We start from the raw sequence: 27,355 nt of genomic DNA, 5'->3' as shown, positions 1-27,355 counted from the left end.
AAAAACCCACTCAGAAGTGTTTTCTTCGCCCTGCCAGGCTAATGAACACATTCATACGACAACAGGGACTGATGAGAGAGTTTTTCTATCAATATCTGACTAAATGTGAAGTACTGCAGCCTAAGATCTTTGGAGAACAGACAAGCAGAGGAGGCTGGCAGCGCGGTGTGTGTGTGTGTGTTTGTGTGTGTGTGGGCCGGTCATACAAAGTTTGGTTTGACAGTATACTGGAAGCAGCGGAAGCAGGATGAATGTGTAATGGAGGATTGATGTAATGGTTTGGAAGTGACACAACGTGACACACACTAACTCTGGCCTTGTCTTTACTGTACATGTGTTAAATCACAGAAAAATATTTAAAAACCAGATATGAGGGACACTTTCAAATATCAGATCAGTTTTCACAACAGAAGGGGATGTTAAACACACACACACACACTCTCGACCACACACATAACACATACACACACCTACAGTTGCCCTTCTGTCTGTTGTATATCAAACAGAGAACTAACAGGGTCAGACCGACACGAGCCATGCCCTGCTGTTTACACAGATATGTGTGTGTGTGTGTGGGAACGATTTACAGCCCTAAATTACCTGTCGTCTGTTCAGCTTGGGGGCCTATATAGTATCTAATAAATTATACACAGAGAGACAGCGATCGAGCTATGCTTTTAAAACGGTTTGCAGTATATTGGCCACTTGGTCAAATATCATAAGTGGTGAAAAATGTGACAATAAAACCGCCCACTTGCAGAGAAATAAACTCATTTGTCTTTTTCAGAAAGCATTTTCTTCCACCCAGTTAGAGGAATACAAACTTTAATACATTTTCATTGCATATTGGTCAATAAACACTCTTTTAGCATTAAGGTTAGTCATTTCTACATCACTGTCAACCACATGTTCTGCCTCCTCTTCATTCACTTATTGTTATACCACATCAGTTCTTGATTGTTATATTGTTGATGCAGTGTTTTTTATTGATTGTCATTTACTCCCACTTGCATTCTGAATGGTTGGCACCACTCAGAATGCGGCAGGCTTTGCTTTGAATCAAATTAAAGAAATATTCACAGTCAGAGCACAAAAACCTCCACACGTCAGACTCCTATTAAACAGCCAACATCGATCCATATTGGACAGTAAAATGTCTGAGGATGAAATATTAGCGCAGTGTTGAAAACAGGTAATACCCCATGATGCCACTGATAGATATACTACACTGATAGAGAGCTAGTTTATTGGTAACAGTTGAGCTCCAGCTGTGTTTCAGTCTCAGTCATTTCGCCAAATTGAACATCTAATGCACGCAAGACGCTTTCAGATTTAGATATGAGGCTATGGTGACTCCATTGTTTATTGAAGGAAGAGATGCAGACTCAATCCTCCAGTGACTACACAGGCTGTGTCCTTTGAAGCATGTGGCTCCTAAAATGGGACACAGTAGTGGGCTGCTAGCGTCGTCTCTATGGAGTCACAGAATGACAAATTGTAGCTGTAACAGGGGTATGAAACAGAATAAATCTCATTTGCTCATCTGAAACAGTTGCAAAAATAAAACTGGAAATGTTTGCTCTGTTGAGATACTAAAATATACCAAGACATTTGCTGCACAATGGCCAGTTTTAGATTATCCTCTTCCTCGATAAGGTATTTAAGGTTTAATGTTGTGGTTATTTAAGATTTCTCAGCAAAACTGTGTTCATCCTTCAGGTCTAATGCATTTCCTTAAGCATTAATTGCGTTTGTTTGCTAGAAGTCATCTTCTTCACTGCCTTTGTTCGTGCATTGCTAAGTTTATTTATTAGCATTACATATTAAACAGTACGGGGACCCACACTAAATATTGCTCCATTACATTCATAGTGGTTAAAGGTGTTAGCATTGGAAAACCAACATAAGCTTAAATGTAAAAGCAACCTATAACAGTGGTATTCATGAATGATGTCTCCATGTGTCAAATGGGGACACTCCTAAAGATTTAATGGAATCAGATCAATTTAAAACGGCCATACTTCCTTGAGATAAGTGAGGCAGAGTGAAAGCAATGATGGGCTAGAAACAGTGACAGAAAGTTTAAAGAGATAACATGGAAAGAGTTGATAGTGGTAAAGTCTTAAAGTATGCCTGAGAGTTAAAATGAGGGTGAAACCAGAAGGAAGGAGAGCCAGAGGCCTTTCTCTCTCTCCTGCTATCTTGTCCTACATAGCGTCTTGGGAGTCCGTGTGCTACATTGGAAACAGGATCAGGTAATAGCCTACATCCACTGGCCTCACTCTGTTAAACTAATAGTGCTCAGTTATGAGTTTCTAAAAGTAATAATCGTACAGAAAAATATACTTAACTACAAGATCATTGTATATCTTTATCATTACTTGAGGAGTTTATAAATACAGCTTGTTCAACAATTTAATGTTCATGAAAATCTCAAAGTCAGGGTAAACATATCCACCAAGTTTAGTTTGTTTAGGTTAAAATATTCAATTCCCACAAATCTGCTTAGTTATTTGAGCTTTATAATAATATATACTTTATTTTAACAATATAAACCTATTGCACTTACATATATCAAGTGGCCCTTACCACAGCTCCACAGATTACTTTTTCATTAGTATCCGTTTCTCCTTAGGCAAGAAATGAATGCAAGTCACGAGAAGGTCCTCACAAGGTACAAAAACATGCATGTCTGTCAGTGTGTGTGACCACATGGGGTATGAAGCAGGCATGAGGGCGTTCCTCACTGTCAGTGTGTGAGGTAATAGATCTTCACACACACAACACACACACACTCAAGGGGCCTTTCCTCCCTGACAGTCCGTTCATCCAATCATGGCTCACCAGGGAGATGCCTGTCACCACGGAGATAGGCAGCATGGCCACGAGGGCATTGTGGGATAGCTCAGTCCTCCAACATATAGACAACCTGCCATTGCTGATAGATGGCAGCGTGAATTTATTTCTCCTCTCTCTTTCATTTGGCTGGAACCACTCTTTTTGGCTGATTAATAACTGATACATTTGAAATATTATGATTACATATTAACTTACTGATGTTGGTCTTTTAATTTATCTGCTGGAATGAAAAGAAGTTATCAAACTTTCCTAATTCATGTTTAATTTTCAATTTGGAGGCAAAGGCAGTTACTTATCCCAGAGTTTCCCTCATTACATAATCGGTGTGGTGGAAGTTTCTGCCCTTAATAGCTGCTAACTCTAAAGGAATTTCATTATCCTGCATTTCCATGGAGAGTTTTGGTTATGATCTAATTGTAATTTTGTGGGTTTTCTGCCCCGACGAATAGAAAGGAAAGAGTCTCCGTCGTTTGTTTTGTATATAAAAGATGAGTTTTAAATTGTGGAACGAAACTTCAGCATCTCCTAATCCATTTCTCTTCTCGATGATCTGTCCATCTATTACCATAACCTCACTTCAACCTTAAAGAACAATAACCTAATTTATTTTAATCAGGTGAGCAGCCCCCAGCTACCCTTCAAGCTTCTGGTCGGCATCCGTCTCCAGTCATCTCATTAAAGACCTCCAATTAGCCTTAACAAACTTACTGACACCCCCACGTTCCTCTCGTGCAGGAAGCAGAGGGGGAGGAAACAACAGGGAATATGTCAATGTCATGTAACCGTATGACTCTAAAATAAAAACCTCATAGGGAGAAAATAAGAGGGAAAAAGGTCTGAAGTGGTTCAATGGTCAAGAAACATTTTCCCTTTTTTAGCCTTGGGAAATGGACACTTGCAAACAGCATCTGGTCATATCTCATAAAAGGTATAGTGTATAGATTTTAGTATCTAGAGAGTTAGATTTAATTGTTTCTGTGCTTCAGACTAGGGCTGGGCGATTTGGCCTAAAAATAAAATCGCGATTTTTTTTCTAACTAATGGACAATTTTCGATTTAAACCTCGATTTTTTTCTGTTTTTTTCTAAACAAACCAGACCAAGGCTCTTTTAAGTGAACGACGGGAGCCGGCTCTCGCCCGCGAACGAGCCCTTTTTTAGTTTTTTTTGCGGATGGATCTAGATCGGCATGAAGGCACATTATGCAATGTGCACATCATCCCGCTTATTACACATGGCCACATTCTCAACTAAGTAACGACATGACTCCCAATATTAATTGAAATGCTTTTATGGATTTAGAAAATGATTTTATTGACTTAAAAAATAGTTTTATGTATTGATTTAAATTGACATGCATCCGCTAAGAAAAGTAGTCCGTTGTTACTGTTTGAACTAACGTAGCAACGGCAGGAACTGCTTCGATAGAGTTTTTGAGGAGCTTTTTGATTACAGATTTGAAAACATCGTTGCTTGCTTTAAAAGTAGCACACTTCATGATGTCAGACCTTGGGAAGTATCTAGATATCCCTGCCCTAATGCCAAAGTAACTGCCAACTGAATATGTGTCGCCGTTTGATGTCTATGTCTGGACCGCTGCGTAAAAAGGAGGGTTTCTGCCCCATTACTTCTCTTCTTACTTCTATAAGAATAAAACACGGAGGACGGAGATCTCTTTTCCTCCCCCTCCACAGACCGCCCAGCAGCTGATCTCAGAGCACGCTCCCCTCTCCTGCAGGGGGGCGTGGTCAGCTGCAGCTCACAGAATCAGCTCTCTGCAAAAACAGCGCTGGAAAAAGCAAATGGAGCGAAATGAGGCATGGCTAAAATGCAAGATATTTTTTGGTATTTTGAAAAAATAATAATATTTATATAGGTCGATACAGTAGCCCCTTTTTTTTTAAATAGTTTGTATAGGTGTTGCTATCTGTTTTGTGTAGCGTGGTTCTACAAGCAAGTCAATGCATTCATTGGGTGGTATCAGAGAGTTACACGGGTCTGTAAATGCAATGAAAACAATTGGCCACAGCAAATCATTTATATTAAACTTTATTTACTCTTGAATACTTCAGTACAAAGGATGTATTGAATAATTTAAGTGATATATGTGTACACAGAGCTGCAGATCGGGTAGTCACAGGCAATGTGGCTGAGTTTTGTGCGCGTTCTGGAAAGTGAGAGAGTAAGCTACTACGGAGTCCCTTAAAGCAAAACAAATCTGCGGAGTCTAGAAATGTTTTTAAATCGCGATTTTTCGGTTCAGCCATTTCACAAACCGTAGGAAAGTAAAAATGCAAATTAATCGTTACAACCGAAAAAATCGCCCAGCCCTACTTCAGACTATAGCATAAAGTATATTTATAGACTTGAGAGCAGTTGCTGGCTGTAGTCTGTCACATAGGTTCATGTAGGGTTTCTGATGCATGAAATGTTCTTTGAAGTTAAGGGAGAAGCGCACAATCTCTTGAGATAGATTTGTATGTGTAGCCTCTAGATACGAAGTCTCTCACTAAGCTTGTTTTTTTCAATATGCACATTTATAAAATCATGACATGAAGCTAGCTGTGGAAACAAGGGATTACTGTATGATTTCTCCCCACTGGCGGATCATGACGTTTGTTTTTAAAATAACTTCTAATTAAAAAACGAGTATCTTATTAAGATGGATCAGGGTGTGCCACTGGGCTGCCTCCTCGTTCACAATCAATCTGATCTACCTCAACACTCTCTGCAGGGGTTGAACACCATATGTAGAAACACATGCATTACACACAGGACAAATAATAAACCGGGGTTCAACGCCCTACAACGGTAAGTTATGACAGCTCTGTGATGTATGAGGACATAGAAGTAAATCCCTGCACTGAATCTCTACTATTAAGATAATTCCCAGCTGATATTCCCGATTATACTCCTATTCCCGGGATCGTGGGAGAACTCGTCGGGGTCGGATCCCAGAGGACCAGAACTGACAGTAAGAATGATGTATCATTTATCTATTGCATACCATTACGCACACATGCATTAAAGATATACACTTTGATTACCTTCAAATATAGCAAAACACTGTATACACATATAAACACACACACACACACCCTTACATACATGTTTATAGACCATACATTAACAATAATGCTGAGTCTCAAATGCACTGCATGTCAGATTAGTGTTTAAGCTGGTCGTGTAGTGTTCCTTTAATTTGACTGCAAACTACTTTCACTCTCTGCAAGATGCACCATGAGTATATGAGGAGATGTTTACGTCCAGTGAATGTGGAAGATAGTTAGAGGCAGAAAGCTAAACATAGCTATAGCCTCTCTTATACACAAACACACTCAAACGTACTCAAAATGTGTGTACAGGGTTTTGTGCACTTTGCAGTTGGAAGACCAGCTGGGGGGTAACAGCAATGTCAGTAAAAAGCTGTCAGGCCCAGATCACAACACAAAGATGTGACACGCGATGCTGTGGCCACTGGCTATCATCATTTTCATGTGTAACTATGTTCTATGTATTCTTGTGAGGAGGAGCATTAGCTGAAGGAATTAGTTCAACAGTTTGTGAATTTGTAAATATGACATTAAAAGATAGATACATACTACAAGCATGTCTTTTTTGTTAGACACAGACACTACTGGCCTTGAATTCCTCATTGTGATTACATACTGAACAAACAAGATGTAACCTGAATAGGTCAGCTTTGAGCAGTTTTTGTAATCCCCAGACTATTATAGTTTCCAGTTGTTATGCTAAGCTAATAGGCTGCTACCTGTAGGTTCATATCTGCATAACTATTTTCTTTTTTGTAAATGGCCAGACCCTACATCAAAGGATTTGAGAAACACATCAAGCACTGAAATCAAGGTTTCTTTTCTATTCTAATCTCTTCATACATTGGATATGGGAGATAGAACACCTGCATAAGTGGATATGCCAATAAAACCTATGAATCTTTATCTGCACATTTTTACTGAGTCATTAACATGTTTCCTTTCAGCTTCAAGAGTCGATGTGAGCAGTCGTCCAGAGGTGGGATAATCACATTGATCTTTTGATCCCCAGACATTTGACACAAATCCAATGATTTATTTGGCAGCTTTAACCCCAAACACACACATGCTCCATCACTCACCTGTTATCACCCAATTAATACTTATGATCTTTCATGAGAGCAATTTATTAGAAGGCAATTTGCAGTATGACCAAAAGCCCTTTCTCCAGTTTGTGACATTTTCGGTTTTTATTTTATTTTGGATGAAGACATAGGTAGCAGGTAGGTGGGCGCCTGCAGCGGCCAGATTGGGTTGTTTTGTGCAGCGAGAGAGAGAGAGAGAGAGAGAGAGAGAGAGAGAGAGGAGAGAGAGAGAGAGAGAGAGAGAGAGAGAGAGAGAGAGAGAGAGAGACCGGAATCTGAGTCACGCATGGCTTCTGGTAATTTGGAAACATTTGAACAAGAAAAACAAAAAGTGCAGGTTTAAAGAGCAAGTGTGCACACAAACCTTTTGTGATTTCATTATATTGAATCAAACGTTAAAATTGTTTTCATTTAACAATGGGAAATCGACATAACAGCCTAATAGGCCAATACGTGACTGCTTAAATGTTGGAAGGGTCACCAATCTGTGTATTTCTACAGAGTTTCCAAGCCGGTGACGAAGCATTACATGCAGACATTGTTCCTGGCAAACGGGGACATCTAGTCAGAATAGGTTACACAGAAAATGTATCCAGGAGCATGACAAGGCTTTTCCACCATTCAGGAATATTGCTTTTTAAAAACTACAATACATGATGTACACATATGCTCTGCCACATCTTTAGTTAGCTGGTCATGGCCATTTGGTTTTAAATCTCAAAAAGGCAACACACAGTATAGAACTGTAAAGATAACGCACATTGTGGTGACTTGCAGCTTTAAGAATCTCCCAACCGCCTCCTCTGCTTCATCTAAATCCCCGCTCATAACTAAAGTGGATTTAATAGGTGAAATCAATCAAAGATCAGAGCCGGAGTCTCGTGATCAGCCTGTTTCATTGAGAGAGCATGCAGATGTAATATATTTGCAGCATTGAACACTACAGAGAGGCAGAGAAAGAGAAAGGGATGAAAAAAAGAGGGAGGCAGATGAATCGGTATCAGATCTCTGTAAGCCAGGGATCCCGCACACTGGAGCTCGTACAGATTAGCTTACACTGCAGCTGCGGCAATGAGAGGGAGAGAGTGAGGGAGAGCAGGAGAGAGATGGAGACAGTGTGTGTGGTTTTGGGTGAGTGAGTGTGTGTGTTCACTTTCCAGAATTGCACATATTAACCAGGGTGCATGTCCCTTGTGTGTTTGTTCCTCTCTTCGTGCAGCAAGAAAAGCAGCTATCAGAAGAGAAGAGATTATATATGAGTGTGTGTGTGTGTGTGTGTGTGTGTGTGTGTGTGTGTGTGTTTGTTAGGGCTGCTCAATTAATCGTATTTTAAACGCAATTACGATTTTGGCTTGCAACGATTATGAAAACAACGCAATCGAAATAAAACGATTATTATTATTATTTTTGTGTTCAGGGTAATCAACTGTTAAAAACATACTGTTCACATTTTTTTCAATAAATGGATGTTTTCAAAGTCAATGGATAATCGTTTTTAATAATCGTGACATCAATTAAGAACCCAAATAATTGAGATTATGATTTTTGCCATAATCGAGCAGCCCTAGTGTGTGTGTGTGTGTGTGTGTGTGTGTGTGTGTGTGTGTGTGTGTGTGTGTGTGTGTGTGTGTGTGTGTGTGTGTGTGTCTCACTATCCCAACTACTAGCACATACATGTCCCAGTAAAGCTGCAGGCGAGACTCACTCTCTTGCATCACATATAGTGATTCGGGCCACTGAGCACCACAAATCATTTGAACCTCAACTTGGTTATCACAGCTCTCAGCTCACATCAGACATCCTCCTACACCTGACTCGCAGCAGATTTCATCTACATGTTTAAACCTTCCCCTTACTGCATCCACTGTTTGTATCACAGTCAGTGTCATGTTAAAAAAGTGCACTGACACTGGATCACAAGTGGACTTATAACTGAAACCCCATCCATGTGGGTTTCAAGAGATTTGCATAGAAAATACCTCATCCAGCAGCAAATCAGAATATCCAGCTTTGCATTGAAACACACACTGCTTTATATTTACTTCACAGCTCCACTAAATCACTTCTCATTTTTCACTGTTTCAATACTTTCAAAAGGAATAATTAAAGCATACATACAGCAACATACAGATGATCAGGTTAAGCAAAATACTGTGAAATGTTCTAGTTATGTAATATAAATGTAAATGACTAGCTCAAATATATAAGGTAGGGATGCACCGAAAATTCGGCCACCGAAAATTATCGGCCGAAAATGGTTAAAAAGGCCCTTTCGGCCGAAAGGGTTTTAGCACCGAAAAAATATCACCGAAAAAATATCACCGAATGTCAGAACAGGCAACCTAACGTGTTGTTGTGATGACGTAATAAAGACGCGGCGACGCGGCGAGGCAGGGACCATGCTCACGGCTGGCTCACAGCCAACATGTCTGCCGCTTGGAGATACTTCACAATATCAGATAAAGAGGCGCGGATTGCGATTTGCAAAACGTGTTCAGCTGACATTTCTCGAGGGGGTGTAACTTCAAAGACTTTCAGCACTTCGGGATTACTCCATCACTTATAGGTGCATTTGTTGTTGTTGACACTATTTTGTTGTAGGCCTACTGGCCTAGATGTTTATGCTGTTTTAAAGCCCCTTGGCTTTGTTCTGAATGCACTTTGTTGTAGTTATTATCCTACAGAGAAAATAAATGTACAAATGTTCAAAAGTGCTGAATAAATGTTTTATGGACCCATAATAGTGATTATTATTTAAGTTATGTTTTGCCATAATCATGTCTATTTCCATAATCAGGTAGCTGAACAACATTGGTAAAAAATGTATACATTATATATATATATTTCAATTAATCATTTTCGGCCTTTCGGCATTCGGTTTTCGGCCAACTGTTTCCTATTTTCGGTATCGGTTTCGGCCAAGAAGTTCCCATTCGGTGCACCCCTAATATAAGGCTCAAGTGAATCATTCATTAGGATGAGTAAAGCTCCATGTCTTAGTGTTGAAACTCTTAGCTTTATTAATAATGGGTCCATATATGATGTGTCTTATCTTCAAATAGGCAGATGTTTTCCAAATGCCATAGCTTGAAATCTGAGAGGTTTGATGTTCCAGGAAATAGGAAATGAGCATGTCCTGTTCATTATTCAATACAATCAGAAGCAAAACTCTAAAAATGGACGAACAGACAAATCAACATGCAAAATAATGAGAAATTGTCCACTTAGGTGATTAAAATGGAAATGACTAGCTTCCTGTATGTACTGTATATAAGGCTTTACTTAATTATTCATTAGGGCAAGTAAAGTTCCTTGTCTTATTGTTGAAACTGTTAGTTTTATTAATAATGGGTTCATATATGATGTCTCTAAGCTTCAAATAGGCAAATGCTTTTATTTGTTGGCTCTCTTTCCACAAGCCTGTAGCTCATTAGCAATGCTGTGTATTTCTCTGCTGTTCTCATTAACAGAATATTCCCTTAGCAGCCCGAGTGAAATCAGATACAAAGAGGTTTTGGTTAATTGAAAGCAGTGAAAGCAAATGTAAAATGTACAATATTGAACCTGCATGCTTGGGAAAGGAAACAATTATGGACTTATTGTGCTAAAAGTGTTCTCTTAACATATTTCCTTAATACTATGTATCCGAGGACAAGCAGGGCGTAGTTGCTTTTCCTAGCAACTACCTCATTTACATTCTTGCAAAATCACCCACGGAGCTACTGGACACATGGGAGATCAATGACTGAAAGAGCATCCCACCAATCCTTGTTGACAACACACCCGCCCACATTGTTCCAGATCATTTGAGGGTCTGACCGGAACATCTTCCAAATTCAAAGCCACTCCTCTAAACATTTGGGCCTCTACTAATGTTATCGTTCACTCTCCAACCTGGGTTTGTTTCTTACTCAACCCAGAAATTGAACCAATATCTACAGGATGACAGGCCTTTAGGGGTTTATTCTCCAATCGTACACTGATTGGTTAGAGTATTCCTTTAAACGCCAGGTTAGAGAATTGAAAATGTGTCTTCTACAATGGCAAAAACACTTTAGCAAACTATTGAACCAGGCAAACAAAAATACTCAATGGCCACAGGGGAGTAACATGAATTGACTTGCTGTATTGTAAGAGTGCTCGCTTCAACATGTTTAAATACAATATCAACAATGATTGACACTAAACAAATGGAAAAAGCCTGAAATGTTTTCTTGATTTTGGGGAATATTAGCAGGCAATAGTTTGTTTATTCCCATATGTCCACTGTTGTTGCAGCCAAGTTATTTGTTCTTATTGTGTGTTATTCAGTAATGCAATGCAATTCCCTTTCAATTACACATTACGTCTACATAGCATCCATAAGTGCTCATGAAAAGCTAATAATTCCCAAGACAAATCACTACATTAGTCCCTTGCAGTTGAGTTTTAACTCTACAGCCAAACACTGGACTTCTTACATCATCACAACATCTGTCGAACGAATTAGTCCAAACATAGTCTCATCCTTTTTTGGAAAGGTTTCCCTTGTTGCAAACTGACCAAAACTATACTGGCTATGTTAACATTACATGTTACTTGTTAGACGCACTCGATACTGTGGGCAATCCCCACAGGAGCAATTTGGGGTGAAGTGTCTTGCCCAGGGACACAACGACATGCTGACTGCAGTGGGGTTTGACCCTGTGCTCCCCTGATCTGAACACCAACGCACTAGCCCACACTGCGCCACACGCCTCCACGCCTAACATGTTGTGAAATTGTCACACAAGGTGCATGAAGGGAGAGGTGAATGAGTACTTCTAGATACAAGATTTCTTGGGACTGCTTATTGAAAGAAACAAGACAAACACCAGAATTCCAGCTAAGAGATTAAATCCATCAGCTGTCAAGTGTGATTATGTTGCAGCAGATTTACTGGTGCTGCTGGATCTCGCTGAACGCTGACATCTCTGTTTATCATGCTGAAAGAATGAGATGGAGTGAGGGGAAGAGGGAAAGAATGAGAAAAGAGGAAGAGTAGCTTATTAAAAAACAAAGCCAAGTTACTAAGTCACTCTCTTTCTCACGCAAAACAAAGACAGGGAAAAGGACACAGAAGAAAAAAGAGTACATCAATCAAAAAGTAAAAAAACACAATCTAAGGACGTGTTAGTGATGAACCTAGGAAATGGTTTGGATAATTTGAACTTTCCCTTTGAGTTATTTTCACCAAAGGTCAGTACAGTTTCCAATTTGCAAATTAAAATGTTAAAGGAATGCTCCACTCATTAGATAATTAATCAAAACTTCAGTATTTAGTGAAACATTATGTTTAAACCATACCCTGAAGAAATCAGCGATATTCCCCGGTAAATAATGATTTTATAGCTCTTTTTTATCAAAACCTGTATATTCCGTCAGGCCGCTGCCATTTTGCCCATTTTCAGTAGTCACGTGATGGTCGTGACGTCATCCATGCGTTCACTTTGTAAACACACGAAAACATGGAGTATTTGAGTTCGGACTCGTCAGCCGAGGAAGAAGTTTTGAGCAATATGAAGAGATTGGATGGGGGAATTCAGCCATACAGGTTCGAGCCTACTTAGTACTACTTAGTAGATACAATGATTTTGATTACTAGATATGTATGTATGCATGTAGTACCACCCTTGCTAGCGATTCCCTCTCTAGTTTAGCATACTCAGCCTAGTTGTCCCTGGCCCTAGAACCACGATTTTATGGGGCCGGAAAAACTGGGGGGAAATACCCACTAGCCGGTACTACGCTATATGGAAAGGCCACCAAAAACTGGCCTGGACGATAAAGGACGTTTAAACGGGGCTACCCGCTGCAATGGAAATGCGCTATAACATACCTTATTCTTACTCCGAGCACTACTTCTGGTCCTCCGTCGCTTCACACTTGCAGAGGGCGATTTCTCAACTGGCCGAACTGGTGTCCTGGTCGGTGATGACACCAGAAAGACCGATGGTACTGTATCTCCATTAAGTAATGGTTGTTCAATAAATCCCATGTTATGTTTTATCATACTCTCAGAGTAGTCGTCCGGAAACTTGAAATGTTCGCTGCATACATGCGCCTGTGGATCTTTCGGTTCGGGCCGGCCACATTTCGCTAGCCACTGCCTCCGAACGTACTTCCTACGCTTACCTTTTGGCAACAGATGGAACCGAGCATTCCGTGGATTGTTCCTATCAGAATTGTGGCAATGTTTCGCGATACAATGAGGCATATTTGAAGAGAGTAACTACAGTAAATAACATGAACATCAACGTGTCCTCGAAACCAAACGAATGTTTTACGTCACGTCCGGTAAAATGGCGCCGCCCACAGTGTTGATGTTATTTCGGTAATTAATCAGTTTAAAATCACTGATAATGTCATCGGATTAAAAAAAAAAAAAAAGAAAGACTGGCAGAGACTGGTCTGTTTTATCGGATGATAATTATTTAAAAATGAGTGTCATGAGCATACCATTCCTTTAACAGAGCGACACTAGCTTGATCTTCAGCCATGCTAGCAGCATTGTTAGACTTTACTTCTTAGAAACAGCTGTGCTTTTAGCGAAATGCTAACCTCAGAAAGCTAACATGCTAGGAGGTTTATTTAGCCTATTGTTAGCATACTCATAAGCTAGTCTTAAAATGTACTTAAAACTGAAGTATAGCTGAGGCTTATGATAGTTTGTATCATGTTTACAGCAGTGGCGAACCGTGTCTATCACAACTGGACCTTCTGTAGACACACCCACCCCCTTATCAAGGATGTAGAATACCTTGGTTGAAGGAGATTCTACCCAGACCCAGAACAAGATCTGATTGGTTGCTTTCTTTTCTAACACAAAACCACTGAAATGCGTAGTGCATGGTCCGAGAAGGACAAACAAATCAACGTAACACTGTAATATTACAGATCAACAACACAGATACCATTCTCATTTATTCATTTTATATACATTTTCTTACATCTTATTTATATAATTAAATCGATTTTTTGTTTGTTTTATCTGAGTGTTCCTGGGTATTCTCTGAATACCTTGAAGGCCCTGACGGTTCGCCACTGGTTTACAGTGACTATATTGATGTATCATAAATATTCATTTGACAATTATATATTACATTACAGTACAGGTAAGATTGAAATCGATGTTATACATTTCAGAGTTGATGGGAAGCGGAGAGATTGTAGGTATGGGAAGAGAAGAAGTGAGGATGTAGTTTATTTCTTTGTGTTTCTCTCATATGGATTACTCAGAATCTCTCTCTTTCACTTGTTAGTCTCTCTGCTCTCCTTTAACTATCCCCTCGTCCAATCATTTCTCTGTCCGGTCTTTACTGTATCGGTACACTTTTTTCTTTACCTCCATTGATTTCTACGTCTCTCTCTTCCTCTCCGTCTCTCTCTTCTCTTCATTGTCTGTCAGTGCAATACAATTAGCGGCGGAGAAAAAAGAGAGAGATAGAAAGAGAGGCCCAGCAGAGCATGAAATGGTCTGAGCTTTTACTACAACTGGCAACGTTTGACCGCATACTGCACCAGTCATGGTGGTTACCCGCAGCAACACGGCACTAATAAGTGCTTTTTTTTGTAAAGCACTTTGAATTGCCTTGTGTTGAAATGTGCTATATAAATAAACTTGCCTTGCCTAATAGAACGGCATGCCAGAAAATAACCAGAAAAGCCGGTGTGTTCAGCATGCCGAGCAGGTGTTAATGGGCAAATTGAAAACATGCAAGAACACACAGACACACATTTCCGTTTGTTATTCAAAATGTAGTCGGCCTGACTCAAATAAGGTTCTTCTGAGCCATACACAAAAACCCTAGTAGTCTGCAAAGGCTCAAAACTGAGACGTGACCCCTGCCTTTATCAACATATTTAGGGACACTGACCTGACCACTTCATCATACTGTAAAAACTAATATCTGACTTGATCCAATGTAATAAAAGAAAGGTCTATGTTTGCTTTGGGCACACAGAAGTTTTTTCTCATGACACAATAACATCTAAATGATTTTTAAAACTTTACCCGTGTAAATGAAGCAAAAAATCAAAAAGAAAAACGTTATTGTACCCCCAATTTGGCTGCTTTACTTGTTTGCATCTGGAAAGGACCAATCAAATATCATATTCCAGAACAAAACTATGAACAGGTGAGAGAGGTGGTGATAAATGATTATACTGTACAGGACACACAATGAGGAAGTACTCCCTAAATGACTGGAGATAGTGTAAAGTCCCCCTTTAGCAAGTTTTCTTAAATCCATTCGTTCTGACCTGCAGTTTAGTTGACCATCTCTCTGTTTCCCCCCTCACCAATGTGCTTGTTACTTGAAACACAAGGCACATAAGGACATCATGACCCAAAAATAACCAAACCAGAACACGACCTGAGCCGCCGCCTAAAGAAAACATCCCGGGATAAAACCTTAAAGCTCTTAAGGGACACGACAAAGTCTCAGGTTTCAGGACTCTAACACAACACATTTAACACATTCAATTTAAATAACTCAAGGCATAAACAATCAAGATACATCTGTTTCAAGTGACCTGCCAATTTCAGAAAGGAAAACACAAACGCAGACACATATCTGGCAACCTTCCTGCCTCTGCGGTGCAACTGACGCTGGGGATAAATAACCCGGTGAGATTCAGTTTCAATAACACAGGCCCCGCTAGCCAAAAAATTAACATCAGCATAATAGTATTAGCCTTCTCATAGTCATCCATTAAAACTACTTAGGGCAGACAGGCAGACAGGCCGGGGAATACACAGGCGCTCTTATTAAAGAGAGGGAGAGTGAACGAGGAGTTTAATGGTTAATTGTGTGGAGAGTACACAAAATGTTCCTTTTTAACATACCAATAAGACCTAGTACTTGGCAATAAAAGAGGCCTACATTTGGATTTTAATGTGTGGTTAAAGCCCAAAATGAATAAATAAGAACACACTTTATTAGACATTACACCAATCACTGATTCTGATCTTGTAACGTGAAGCAAGAGTCGATGCTGGAAGTTTTCTCTGCACAGCACATTGTTTTAGAAAATAATCCTTTAAGACTAACATCTTCTGATGTGAGATAAAGCCTTATCCTCTGGCTCTTCACAATACAAGCTTTGCCTGTAAATAACAGCACACACAGAGAGACCTATCAGCCTTTGGTCCTCCCTTTGAAAACCTGACAGAGATCTACACCCACTGCTTTGTTTTTTCGGCAGTCCCACCTTCCTCTCTGTAAGCCCTAGTGAGCAAGATCCACATCTCCAAGCTACAAAGTCAGGTGTCAGAAATCACGTCTTAGCCTGTTCTACCGCCCATACTCGCTTCAGGGGGTGAATTCACCAAGTGGTGCAGGGGAATTGTAAACCGAGCTTTCAGAAATGGGTGTGGCTTCACGATGGGATGACCTGTTCTTCAAGCAGCTGCAGGGGTTGTGAACTTGAACACTGTCATTAAAATCAGTGTTGAAGGATGGATGATAAAACATGAAGCGGACGTTAGTGTGACGTCTAATCCCAGAAGTTAAAATCGAAGTGCGTGTGTGGTGCAGTGACGTCTTTACCTCTGAATTTTACTCATAACAAGAATCAAGATCTTCTGGTAACACATATTGCGTAAAGTCTGCTTGATGTGACATAAACAAAAAGTAATGTGGCATCACTTTGACACTGCATGAAGTAGTTGTTGTGTAGCAGTAATAAGCATCCTAATTTCATTATCTCGAAATGACTCATGCCCTCTTGTGTGCACTGATGGATCTGAATCAATACATCTGAACATTTAACATAATGAAAGGACACATCTGGCAGCAATAACAACAAATAACGAGAAAATACAGTTTCCCATCTGCTCTCTAAATATGACTCTCCTCATGTCTGTCCCTGTACACCAGACCACCCTCTGTCTCCTTCTCATGTCTTTGATGACTCTCTTGCTCAGCAGCGTCTCTTTCCAAGTCACCCCCCCCCCCCCTCCATCCCAGCTGTTGCCAAGGCAATGGTGTTTTGTGGAGACAGCTGTTTAGGGATCATTTGTCAAGCTGCTGACCTGCCCTCTCCTCTCTCTACTTTTCTCTCTTACCCTCATTTCTGTTATTATTAAAATCACCTGCAAATGCCAATTTTCACACCCTTATGAATTGACCAATCATTCAGTGTTGTTCCATTATCTCATTTTTATGAAAGTGACCATTTAAAATTAAGGTTAATTAAATGACGGAACCAATTTAGTGATGTACGCTTTGTATACAATGAAACCGCAAAGGAACACATACACAAGCAACTAGCTCATGATCCTGACAAGAGATTTTGAAACATTGATTGCACTCTCCTTCATGAGAAAAAGATGTGGCAGCTTGCCCGAGATAAAAGCTGACTTTTGCGGAAAGGGCATTGAGAAGATGCCAAGACATGATGTCAGTCTCTATACTTACTTTCCTCTCTCACATGCTGCTGCCATGTTTACCACACGTTCTCTTCAGCTCCTGGTTCTTCATAAAACCACGGCTCTTATTTTTATGATCCATTTGATGCATTTTAATCAGTTAATTTCATCCAAGCCTGACTAAAGCAAGACAATCTAAGCATCTCTCAAGCAATTAACAGGAAATGTTGCTATATTAATTAGGCTAATGAGAAACTCCTTGAAGTTCCGTTAACTTTAGCCTTTGCAAGAACATTTACAAACACAAAAACCTATATAACACACTACAGGAAATGGAAAACTCCAAAAATCATAATAGGGCCCCTTTAATCATCAAAATGACAGCCGATCTGTTTTCTGGCAGTCCAATAAACAGAGTATCATTTAAACATTTACACACGCACACACACACACACACACACACACACACACACACACACACACACACACACACACACACACACACACACACACACACACACACACACACACACACACACACACACACACACACACAATGTATACATTACTTCAGGGGACATTACATGGAGACTTATCCTAACCTTAACCATAACCAACCATAACTAACCCTAACCCTAACCCTAACCAAGTCTTCACCCTAAAATTAATGATTCCCCTTATGGGGACCTCCATTTTGTCCCCATAAGGGAGGTGAGTCCCCACACGTGACTGTGTAAACAGATTTAGGTCCCCACAAGTATAGTAATGCTAGGACACACACACACACACACACACACACACACACACACACACACACACACACACACACACACACACACACACACACACACACACACACACACACACACACACACAGGGACAGGTGTGGGTCTTCTGTCGAGAGTGTTGTTAAAACCATGTGTTCTGTAACATGAGAACCTTCACACCTCAAAAGGAACAAGCTCTGTGTGAGTGTGTGTACTTGCGTGTGTGTTTGTCGATTGTCACGCAGATATCAGTTTACGGTTTGTGTCGTTGTTCAGTGCCACTGAGGGATTTATTAAAACAAAGCAGACACTACACAAGCATGGCTAACACATCATGTGTCCATAATGACATTAAAACATACAAATGCAGCTCTCCCACAACACTTCTTCCTCGGCTAATAAATTCAGTGTTTTGGTTCTGTTGTCACGAAGGGAGTTTGCATGAATGCGCGTCATGTGACCTACAAACCTCATCACGGCTCATTACCATCGAATGCCTCGCTTAATATGAGAGTGTGAAGAAGTAGTTGAGTGTATGTACACAAGTGTGTTGGCTGAAGTATTTGTTTGTGACTAAATGCATACTTATAGGCATGTGAATGTAATGTCTAAATCCACACAATTGTATCAAAAGAGTAGATTTTTACATTGTGTGGGACCGATAGAATTTATGTTTTAAAGAGTTTTCAAATGTGATTTATTCATCCCGATATGAGCCCTTGTTTTTGTCAAACAGCGTCTGAAACCACCTCCCTCTACACCTTTATGAGGACGACTGGGGGCACATTTATCCAAATACATGTCAAGCTTACAGTCCTAGCCACTTCACATCCTCCTGGACACGAATAAAATCCCATTTCAGAGTTACAGCAAATCAAAACCCACTTCTATCAGCACAATAACAACATTTTTGAGAGAAGCAAACACTCTAAATGCAAAAGTATGAATGTTATCATGCACAGCTCATACACACAACCCATATTCCTATAGCGTCTAAGGGAACATCTAAAAGGCCAATCTGCGCTGGTTATTGGAGTGTGAAGTCCCAGTCTGCTGTGTGTGGGGATGTGTGTGTTTTTGTGTAGGAAGGAGCCTAATTTGATTCTCGACTGTACCATGTTTCCCCACTGGCGTCCTGTTTATGGAAATTGTATAATTGGCTCCATGTCTGTGTGTATTTTTGTGTGTGGGATCAATGTATTTACTACCTCAGGGTCAAAAAGGGACTGAGAACAAGTCAAAATGTAGCTGTAGGAAAGCACGTGCATGTCTGTTCTTGTTTGTGTGTGTTCACAACCAGAGTTGTGCATTGGCAGGTACCTGCGTGAGTATGCATGTGTGCATGAACTTGTGTGCATCCCCCAGCTTGCTTTGTTTTCTTACCTCTTTTGACCTTCCTGTGTCTGTATGTGTGAACAAGAGTCGCCCCAGAAACTGCCTCAATGATAAATACTTATGATGTGTTCAATGTATATTTTACAGACCACAATGACACTGGAAATATTAAACCTGGCTGTCCTGGTCTCTAAAAATACAGTTTTAAATGAAACAGCTATGTAAAAAGAAGTTGAATTGCTGACCTATTTTGTATTAATTGGTCTGGTAATTCCGTAAGGACCATCTATAATAAAAAATAGAGCTACTGAATGTGCTGGAAGGTGCTCTGGACAAAGATGTAAGTCACGCAACATGTAGGAAACCTTAAAACTTGATTTATATCTGAAAGGAACACAAAGCTAAGTGCAGCTAAATAACTCTACTGTACCTATTTCCAATCCAATTTCCCCTGATTGAGTTGTTTCTATTGATCTTGTAATTATTTTCAAATTATACTTATACTTGATTCCCCTGACAAAGCCAGCCTATACTTTTCCCCGCACTCATTGCTCTTAGCCTGCTTTATATAGCCGTTTTTTGAACAGCTATCATTTCATTTCAAGAATGCTGGCGAGCCCCACTTGTATTTGTGAAACTAGTCCATTTGTTTTCGAGCAAAATTAAATCAGGTCTCATATATATCTGATACTGTAACCACATACCTTGTTGTGGTTGAGATTTCTGTCACATTTTAGTATTCATTTTAGTATCGTAGTAGCAGTACAGTTATAATAATACAGGTAGATGCAGCTATAATGGTATCAAATGGCACAGAACAGCTATTTGTGTTAATACAAATAGCTGTTCTGTGCTAACTGCATTCACAGTAATTGCAGTACGCGTAGCAGTAGTACTACAAAACCTGGCATCTGATCAGTGCATTACACTACAAGTTGGACAGCAGAGAACAACTGCCAACCAAACCCACTGACACACACTCACACACACACACACCAAACGTGCAGGAATGAGCTGTTTCTGTGACATACTGCCTTCAAGAGACATACAGAGATAATTTGACACTGACAGTGCAGTGGGGGTTGTCAGTGTGCTCTCCCCATTTATCTCACCTCACTCTCCCACACACACACACACACACACGCACACGCACACGCACACGCACACGCACACGCACACGCACACACACACACAAACATCTTTCAGAGAACACACCTGCATTCTTTACAAGCTATACCGGAGACAGATTGCACAGATCCTGTTACGGACAGCGAGAAAGAGAAATGCCATAAAGGAGGAACATAAATGGAAAAAAGTAGGAATTGAAAAGTCTCAAACTTTAAGAGGTTTAAAACTTTTCTCCCTCCCCTCTCCTCCTGCCATCACTGCCTCCATTCACAGTTATTGATCTATATAACCGTACCCTGCCTACTTCACTCCCCCCCTCCTTCTCTCTCCTTCAGAGAAACAGAATCAGGGTAGAATCAGCCGGAGGCAATCCTATTTAGATCAGCTATTTTGCAATTCCTTTTTGCAGCAAAAACGTCCTCTGCTATTCCCAGTAGGGACACACTACAGGGAGCACTGATGGCATATACTGCTTATTTCTATGGGAATGCACATTTTCAAAAATAAGCCCATCTTGGGAATTTGTTTAGGCTATAAATACTTACAACAGCAAGTGGCAGTATACTGAGGGAATATTCTTTACTGTGTCCTAAATGTTTTAGCAAGTTTACAGAGCCTGCAGTTTCTGTCAGCACAACCAAGTAAATGGTGCTACGTCTACAGCAGCTATTTTTAACTTGCATCACATTAAAAGGTGTGAAACTTCACCCGGAAGACAAAGCACAGCCCAGCACTTTCCTATTCCCTCCTGTACCAGTAATGCCCTATCAACTAATCCCCACTCTTTCTTTGAGGCTACTTTATTTAACAGCACCGTACCATTTGAACCTAAGCTAATCAAGATGATATGGGAAATTCAGCGGATATGATTTTGAGGGAACATTAGAGACTAGGTTGTTGAAGGACTCTGTAGGAATATTTTTATTTGTATTATCGAGCAGCAAGATGGCGTCTTAGTACAAGTAGCTATGTTCAAAATGCTTTCCACTTCAGGCACTACAACTATAGTTTACAGTCCTTCTGCTCCACCTTTGGGTCTTTCCCCCTAGGAAACACATACAATAATACACACACAGTAACCATGATAGACCGGAAGGACAGTCCATCATTTGATTTCAAGTGTTATTAAAACCCACTTAGTCCTGGCTGTAAGAGCTATACGCTATGGAAACTATGCCGTCTGCCACAAGCTGAAAAAGCCAGCCTTGCAGACATCTGCTTCAAATCTGACCAAAAACAGAAGAAAAGGAGACAGAGAGAGAACGTTTTAGACTACTGTTACTAGGACAGCATCTCTCCAATTCATTCATCATGACAGCACACTTTGTTTTATGTCATTACAACACTCCTTCTCACAAGCAATCTGAACATCTCCAAACACGCACTGTAAGCACTACTGTAACTTATGGCGCGTTTCCACTGCAGCGGGGTAGCCCCGTTTAAGCGTCCCTAAGCGTCCTCGCTCTGGCCTCGGGCTGCCTCGCTGGCCGGCCCAGGCCGTGGCGCATTTCCATTACAGTTTAGGACCTGGGGTAGCAACGCAGTGTAGGCGGGGCGATCGGCTTTGTTTTTGTTCACATTTCGAGTTGTTCCGTCGAGCTCCCGCTGGATTTTATCATCCCCAATGAGATGAAGGAACGTCGTCACCTCCTCGGTCGACCACGGTGTGCTTTTCTTAGAAGTAGCCATTTTTGTAGCTCCTCCGTTTACAAAATGCTGTGTATAAAAATGCTGCAAGCTTGCTTCTAGATATATATGCGACGCTAGGGATGAACTCGCGCGCAATCTTGTGACGATTCTCTCTGACCAATCAGCAGTCGAGAGTGTTGACGTCACTAGTTCAGCCCTGGTCTGAGGGAACCACGATTTTATGAGGCCGGAAAAAGAGGGGAAAAAGTACCCGCTGGCCGGTACTAGGCTATATGGAAACGCCACCAAAAACCGGCCTGGCCGCTTGAGGACGGTTAAGGACGCTTAAACGGGGCTACCCGCTGCAGTGGAAACGCGCCATTAGAAGTAATGCCTGCCAGCTAAAAGCAGACAGAGCTCTACATCTCCTCGCAACTCTGAACACAAGCAAGCTTACTTTATTACTATAGTCCATTTATCCAATATCAACATCAGCTTTACAGTTCCACCGCGGCAGCACCTGTTCTCGACCATATTATATATTCCAATAAGACCAATAAGTCCCTCCAAAATATATTAATTTAGCCTACATTCTGTGAAAATAATTTGGTCCAAATGGTCGGAGGCGTTCTCAAAAAGACTATTCCCATAAACTTGGATGTGGCATAAACAGTAGAGGTCAACTGCTAGAAGCTGTGAACTTTATTGTATTCTCACTAGCACTAAGCCCTTAAGGCCACCTTGAGAAGATTTTTACTGCAAACAGTAATTTGTTGTGACATCGTGAACACGCCCACCTTGCTGAATGAGGGAAAAAGTGGGAGAGACCAGCAGCCCACCTTATTGAGTGTTTTAACAGAAAACAGATATTTTGCACCAGTTGAGTGTTTGGTGAAAAGTAGCAGCTTTAACTTCTGAGAACATCGGCATATAAAAAGTTTAAAATCAACAGCAATCACAAGGACACAAATCCATTTTAAACGGTCGTCTTCATCAAAGAAAATCTGAGACAATGCCTTATTACTGGCAGTTTAACTGGTTATAAAGAGTCTGTGTGAAATATGATAATATGATGACATTGTTGTCTACGGTTGAGAAGCTAAACATTAAGAAAGTTAAGACATTAAAATAAAACAATGCATTCTAAATACAAAATGTGCTTTCATGCTGATGCTGTTATTTTAAATACCTATCGCTTCTGAACTGATAACATCTGAGTCAAGCACTGAGTCAACATTTGAGTCAGTTTCATGTTGTATCACCAGCTACAGTCCAATGATGATGAAACACACACAGATATGTATTCACATCAGTTGTTTTAACAATGAAAGACTTAAAGAACAAAAGAGGACTTTGGGATTTGGTTAGCATTGTCCAAACATTTGGCCGAAAGCTGGAGTTAATTCCCCACACTGTGAGCGGGTCAAGATGTCAGAGTCTCTGGCTATGAGCAACATCATCACTGTGGTGAACACCTCCTGAAATGTGGTCAAATAGCAATCACGGACCTCACTACGAGTCATCATCAGATAATAAGGCCTGCGCGACTGAAGAGCTCTGAACTTTTGGAAGCGGTATTCAACAGCAGGGATTCCTTAAATGGCGTTTCAAGTCCTTTCTATACAGAACAAGAAAACAAAAACAGGCTCCACTGCGTGAGTAGTTGCTCTGGGATGTTCTCACACAGCATCAAAGACACCGAAAAGGGCAGCTGGCATTTTTTTCAAAAAGCCTTTGTGTATCCAAATAAACTTGATAAGATAGATCTTCTTCTTCGTGTTGCCCCAATTCCCTGCTGCTTGTTTTATTAACGTATTTCAACCAGCTCCTCTAGGTTTGCCCTTAAGTGCCTTGCTTAATGAAACTTCAACACTTCTTGTTCAATGTCCATGTCTTGACAATATGTCTACTTAACATTCAAACCGTCAACCGTCCAATAAATAAGCCAGTTTCCCATCTTCTTGGCTATGCAACACACAGGCTTAACCTTAATTAATGTGCTAACTGTACAGAAATACAGTTTTTAAATCAATAAAAACACACAGTTTTACAGAAGACTAAAACAGCAGCACAACATAATTCAAAGCAAAGAGGAATGAACAGAAGCAAATGAATGAGTAAGATAGAAAGTAGAGACATGGTAAAAAAGGGGTGGGGAGTTATTGATTTGGTCCTGAATGAGCAGTCCGCCTCGCCGCTCATCGTGACCACCACATCACACCTCCACTTTCTCACATCACTAGCAATAACATTTGCAACATCCCACTGACACAGTGCGAAAACAAATCAAAAAACATGCAGATAATGAAGACATTGAAGCTGATAAATATCTGCACGAATAAAAATGAACAGTTATGATTCAAATTAGAGGTAGACAGATCAAATGTACTCACAAGATCTCGTCGTTCTGGAACTCCAGGACACCGTGAATGTCTTCGAAGTCCTCTCCGCCACCTCGTGCTGTTCCCTCCACCGTCTTGTACGGCAGCGTTACCACGCCGCGGGCTCCTGACGTTCTCAGTACCTTGACCTCCATGGTGCCAACGCTCTCGCTCACGTGGAATACCGGCTCCTCAAACGTAAAGATACCTGCGTGGTCGTCGTCAAAGATGGTAACGGTCGCCGTTGCGGGAAGGCCGAGACACGCCATTGTTTCCACGTGATTTGCCGACTCGCCTTCCTCTGGCTCCTCGCCCTCTGATGTCAACATCCTGACATTGGTTAGGTGGATCAGGAAGTTCTCATCCTCTTCAAAGATGTCGTCGTCGATGATCCCCACACGGATCTCCTTCATCGTCTCACCAGCCTTGAAGACCACCATGCCCTCGGTGAACTCGTAGTCCGAGCCAGCGTTGGCCGTGCCGTCTTCTGTACGGTAGTCCACTGAAATCGTTTTGCCCAAATCGCCACCGCGGCGCACCACGGTCACCGCCACTGTGCCACAGTTCTCAAGGCACTGGTAAGAACTGGGGTCAAAGAAGAGCTTGGAGATGGGGTCGTTATCACCGATATCAGAGCGAACCTCGTGCATACTGACGGCTTTTCGGGCCTGATCAGCGGCGTGTTTCTTCAGGATGTTTCCGGCGCCTGTCATCAGCCGGGTGGCCTGGCATCGGTAGAAAGCGCGGCTCTTCTGCTGCTGGCTCAGGACTTGGTAGTTGGCAAGCTCAATGAGTTGTTCCACCTGGTGAGAAAAAAACAAGAAAACAGTGTGAAAGGATTTTCTCCTCAGAAACACTAGCCCCTAGACCTTTGATGGTGGGAAAGAATGTCTTCTTTGTCAACTTGTCTACTTAAATGAGAGAACATCATTGAACACTGTCAGGCTGAATTTCAGGGTTAATCTTTCTTGTCTGGATAAATAACATTTAATGGTGTGCCATGTGGCTAAATCCTAGAATAGAAAGGACAGTGATCTAACGATAAATCAACAGAGAATTAACATCAACAGCATCTTTGATTTAGTTATATGCAAGATTAATATGCATCAGATTACAGCAGAACTTGACGTGTCGAATGAAACATGAACAGCTTGTTAATTTCATTAGTAGAGATGTCCTTCTTCATTAAAAGGTTCAGGTCCCATGTCATCAACCATCCATCTTGCTTACATATCCCTGAGAAACACACTTGATTTCAGGGTTGATCCCACTATTCCTTCTTTTTCATCCTTTCTAGTATTCCTTTTCTATCGGAACATACATCAAGGAGATCAGATCCATTACTCTTTTCCTAATTGTGGAAACAACTAACCTAATAAGAGTCTTTACAGGTGACCAAACTTGGTGATGTAAAATATCCTTCCCATAGTTACGGTCAAGAGTTTAACCTCCGTTCTTAATCACAGTCTATGTTATAATACATTAGCATTAGATCAACATTTCAATTATCTAATTGGTTTCAAAGAGAGGGAAAACAATGGATAACGTCTGGCTATTCCTGCTGGCTATTGTCAACAATTTACATTCAACACTTTGTTAACAAGTGGGCATTTTTCCTACTTTATTTATAGTAACATAAAGAGAGTGCGTCTTCCTAGAGAGAGGAAACTTTCCACATTCTGCTAAATGAGTCATCAGCAATAGTTTATATCCATCCCTTCACTATTAGTTCAGCCAGCACCAGTATTAATATCTAGACCACAAACAAAATGAGAATGTAGTGGGGAAACGAGGACCAATTTCAGAGCCAACACAAAACAACTACATATGTTCTTCTGTGGGTCTCGAACATTCCTTATTCATGCAGTACTGTAGGTAATGGATGCTGCAATAAAATGAGTCCATATGTTTATCATAGTGGCAGGTAGTCAGCCAGAGAAGCTATTTAATACTGTAGGAATTGCCAATGTCAAAACAGTATCTGTGTTTATCATTTAATTTACATATTGATTCAGTGCCGGCTCGGTTTCCTTTCCAATGTTCTCCTTGTAGATGTATCATTATCAAATGAATGTGAGAGGCTGTGATGAGACCTGCGCTGCATTCATCACTATAATCTCTGATAATGGAAGCAAATAGAAAGTGCGTCATCTGTTGCTGCTTATTTTTCTCAAATCATTTCCTATATAGAGAAAAACAACCCTGACAAGAACAACAGTGACAGAATGTTGTTTCTTTCCTGCTGCCTTCTTTTGACTTTGTTACTCACCTCCTTGTCAGGGTGTTTCTGTTTGAGCTCTTTCAGGATCTTGGCCATGTCTCTGCGGGTCTCGTCTTCATCCAGATCTTTCTCATCTATATCCAAACCCAATGGTCCATCCAGGAAGTCAACACCATGAGAGTTCAGCATCTTCCCATCCATCTCAATGTCCACCTTAAAAAGGAAAAGGAAACAATGTATTCAGTGCTATTGATTTAAGGCTTGTGAGCAGCATGTCGAATCTAAAGGCACAACAGTTTCTAGTGCTTTCATGCAATGCCCTAATGAGCATGCAAATAAATGTGAAAATGTAAAGTTTCTGTAGTTTGCTGGGGTAATTAATATCTTAAGTTACAGTTTCATGACATGTTTCTTTAGAGAAATATATGTGTGATCGCAGGCAGATACTAGTTTATACTGTATATCAGCCATTGTTTTTTCTCAGAGGATAAGGGGCTTGCTCTCTTTA

General features: G+C 40.7%; 1 protein-coding gene across 3 annotated transcripts in view; it reads right to left on the bottom strand.

Moving 5' to 3' along the window:
* slc8a1b (solute carrier family 8 member 1b) overlaps window positions 1-27,355 on the bottom strand; it is a 149,288-nt gene that overhangs the window by 109,475 nt on the left and 12,458 nt on the right. For all 3 annotated transcript variants that reach the window (XM_034222788.1, XM_034222789.1, XM_034222787.1), the window contains 2 exons: window positions 26,896-27,060; window positions 24,639-25,429 (listed from right to left, as the gene is read on the bottom strand). In XM_034222788.1, coding sequence (XP_034078679.1) covers window positions 24,639-25,429; window positions 26,896-27,060 — 956 coding nt within the window. The remainder of the gene's footprint in view (window positions 1-24,638; window positions 25,430-26,895; window positions 27,061-27,355) is intronic.

This window comes from Gymnodraco acuticeps, unplaced genomic scaffold, assembly GCF_902827175.1.
Source record: "Gymnodraco acuticeps unplaced genomic scaffold, fGymAcu1.1, whole genome shotgun sequence".
NCBI classification, from domain to species: domain Eukaryota; kingdom Metazoa; phylum Chordata; class Actinopteri; order Perciformes; family Bathydraconidae; genus Gymnodraco; species Gymnodraco acuticeps.
This window is presented reverse-complemented; position numbering and strand designations above follow the sequence as displayed.